Source organism: Notothenia coriiceps, unplaced genomic scaffold (genome assembly GCF_000735185.1).
Source record: "Notothenia coriiceps isolate Sejong01 unplaced genomic scaffold, NC01 NC01_scaffold00030964, whole genome shotgun sequence".
Taxonomy (NCBI): Eukaryota; Metazoa; Chordata; class Actinopteri; order Perciformes; family Nototheniidae; genus Notothenia; species Notothenia coriiceps.
In genome coordinates this window covers 1-3,224 of record NW_011363665.1, presented here as the reverse complement: position 1 = coordinate 3,224, position 3,224 = coordinate 1, and the positions used below count along the sequence as shown (strand labels likewise).

General features: G+C 46.3%; 1 protein-coding gene across 1 annotated transcript; it reads right to left on the bottom strand.

The window, feature by feature from the left end:
- Window positions 1–739: 739 nt before the first annotated feature.
- Window positions 740–1,903, bottom strand: LOC104959750 (lysine-specific demethylase 5B-B-like; the record flags this gene model as incomplete). The annotated part of the gene is made up of 3 exons (XM_010787644.1): window positions 740–1,111; window positions 1,556–1,670; window positions 1,753–1,903. Coding segments are annotated over 3 exons (638 nt in total), but the record flags the coding sequence as incomplete, so codon positions are not given.
- Between the last annotated feature and the right edge of the window lie 1,321 nt (window positions 1,904–3,224).

Genomic DNA, 3,224 nt, shown 5'->3' with positions numbered 1-3,224 from the left:
GGACTGTAATGACCGATGCCAAGGACTGTAATGACCGTTGCTAAGGACTGTAATGACCGTTGCTGAGGACTGTAATGACCGTTGCTAAGGACTGTAATGACCGATGCCAAGGACTGTAATGACCGTTGCTAAGGACTGTAGTGACCGATGCCAAGGACTGTAATGACCGTTGCTAAGGACTGTAATGACCGTTGCTAAGGACTGTGATGACCGCTGTCAAGGACTGTGATGACCGTTGCTAAGGACTGTAATGACCAAAGCTAAGGACTGTAATAATGACCGTTGCTAAGGACTGTAATGACCAATGCCAAGGACTGTGATGACCAAAGCTAAGGACTGTAATAATGACCGTTGCTAAGGACTGTAATGACCAATGCCAAGGACTGTGATGACCGTTGCTAAGGACTTTAATGACCGAAGCCAAGGACTGTAATGACCCTTGCTAAGGACTGTAATGACCGTCGCTAAGGGCTGTAATTATCGTTGCTAAGGACTGTAATGACCGCTGTCAAGGACTGTAATAGTGAAATGTTTCCACACAAATCAGAATGTTTTGCAAATTATTTGGCTGGCCCACTTGCAATGCCTTCGCGGCCCACTAGGGGTCCGTGGCCCACAGGTTGGGAACCGCTAATCTAAATGAAGGGTGTCTCCTCACCTTCAGTTTTTATAGGACTTTAAAATCTCTTTAATTGACAAATCTTGTTGCTAATTAATTTCTTGGTGTTATGAAATCTTATCAAAATGTGTAATCAAAAGACCTGGCGTTCATCAGGCGGCCCGCCCGCTCCTCCCAGCTCTCGGAGACGTTGAGCAGCTCCTGCAGACGGGCCATGTCTCTCTCCAGTGAACGGTGAGATGTGAGGCCCACCCCCTGATCGATGAGCCTCCTCAGGGTCTCCAGGCTCAGGGGCTGTTTCCCAGCGCTCTGAACCCCCTCCAGCCAGCGCGCCTGCTCCAGAAGCTCTCGAAGCCTCGGCAGCTCGGGCAAACCCACGTCGAAGTCGAAGCTGACATCCAGCAGACTCTGGATCTCCGTCACGCTCGGCCTCTCGTCCAATAAAACCTTCTCGCTGTGCTGCTGGAAGTCCTCGATGCGGTTCAGGAGCTCCTGGAGGACGGGGAATACAAGAGACACAAATCAATGCTTCTGCAGAACTGATTTTATTATCTATCAATCAATTAATCAATGTTTGTTTATATAGCATCTTTCAATACAAGGCAATTCAAAGTGCTTTACAAAAACGAAAGACATTAACGATCTCCTATCATGCTATTTCTAGGCATATATTATAGGCCTCAGATATATACTGGATAAAAAGGTTTTTATCTATCTATTATATACATTTTTTTACATATCTTTCATATAAATTCAGACATTTTTCTGGATAGTTTTTGGACATTTTCCAGATATCTCCAGCATATTTTGCCGATATTTATTTTACGTCTTTTTGTGATATTTTCCCCACATTTTTCAGAATGTTTTTTTTTATATTAATCATATATTTTTCTGATAATCCTCAAACATTTTTGGGGACATTTTGCAGCATCCTACCTTGAGTTTGGGGGCCTGAGGGAGGCTGCAGGACAGATTGTAGAGCTGCCTCACAAACGACCTCAGCTCCTCCACCGTCAGCTGGCTGCACAACTTCCCGTTCCCACAGCGGTTCCTGAGAGAGGATCCATCACAGACGTTAATTCTTCTTCCCAAGTGGAGACAGAAGCTCTATTCATCTGGTGTGTATTTGTTACCTGGTCTGCCTCTTGCCGTTGAGCAGCTGCTGAGCCACAGCCGAACACTTCTCGGCGTCTGAAGCCACGATGCGGAGGCGTCGCAGGAGGTCGTTCTCCGGGAACAGTTTGGACTCCGACTGAGAGAGAAGGGAGCGAAACACCGGCAGACCTGAGAGGGAACGACACCTGGTTATAAATCAGTGTGATAAATCTGTGGTGGCGTTTTAATCCGTTTCTACATTTAAAATCCACTTTTCCTCTATCGGGGTCGTGGGTTATGACGCGCCTCTCTTTGCTCCAAACAAACTTTGTGGAGATCGTTGTATCGTTGAATCACATCAGATTTGTTCTTTGATCAAGGCGGCATACAAACATGAAGACACACTTCCTGGCTTCAAAGTAACTACAAGTTCTCCGTATCAAAAGGGAACAAAAAGAACACGGTCAGAAGACTATACCGCCTCCCGTCTAATCACAAACAGCTGTGTACCATTGTCATGCCATATAGAGGCACGTGCACGTCATACCCAACAGCGCACATTAAACAGCAAATAAGTGAGACTTAACATATTTTAAACCGCAGTGTGACTCACAAAACAGTCAAGAGTTTACTCTAAATCCTATATATATATTAATCAGACAAACATTCAAACCATAATGATGAAAGGAAAATGGCAGTTACACATCCATCCAATAAAGCCTCGGAGGGTGGCAGTGGTTTGTGAATCACGCAGTCATGCTCTTAATGCTTGCTACCCCTTTTCCCTCAACCTATCCTAAGGGAGTGCATGTACGTAGACACGTTAGTTTAGCTGCTATAGGCTTGGACTGTTGGGGGGGGGCACCTTACTCCGTCTTTCTGGCTGTTTGTACCTGTGTACTCTCATGTTCCGATTAACCCAGCTTCCCCCAAATCTCTTTTTTGTGTCCATATATACGCCGGGATCCTGAGTCGAGGCTGATCCTGTTGCTGTGGTCGTGTGTCCTGGATCCTCTATCCTGAGCACTGGATCTGAGTCCTGGACTTCGAGTCGTGGCTGAACCTGTCTCTGCGGTCCTGCCTGACTCTCACCATACTAGTTCCCTGATGGCTCCCACAGGATTGCTGACATCCTTGTGGATTCATCTTCTTATTATAGACACATGCATTTCCAAACATTTGGTCTACCTACGCTGTAAATGTATTATCTTTTCAATTTACACACGGCATCTATTGCACGTCTGTCTGTCCTGGGAGAGGGATCCCTCCTCTGTTGCTCTCCCTGAGGTTTCTCCCATGTTCCCCTTTAAACTGTGGGTTTCTCTCTGGAAGTTTTTCCTTGTACGATGTGAGGGTCTAAGGACAGAGGGTCTAAGGACAGAGGATCTAAGACAGAGGGTCTAAGGACAGAGGGTCTAAGGACAGAGGGTCTAAGACAGAGGGTCTAAGGACAGAGGGTCTAAGGACAGAGGGTCTAAGGACAGAGGGTCTAAGACAGAGGGTCTAGGAC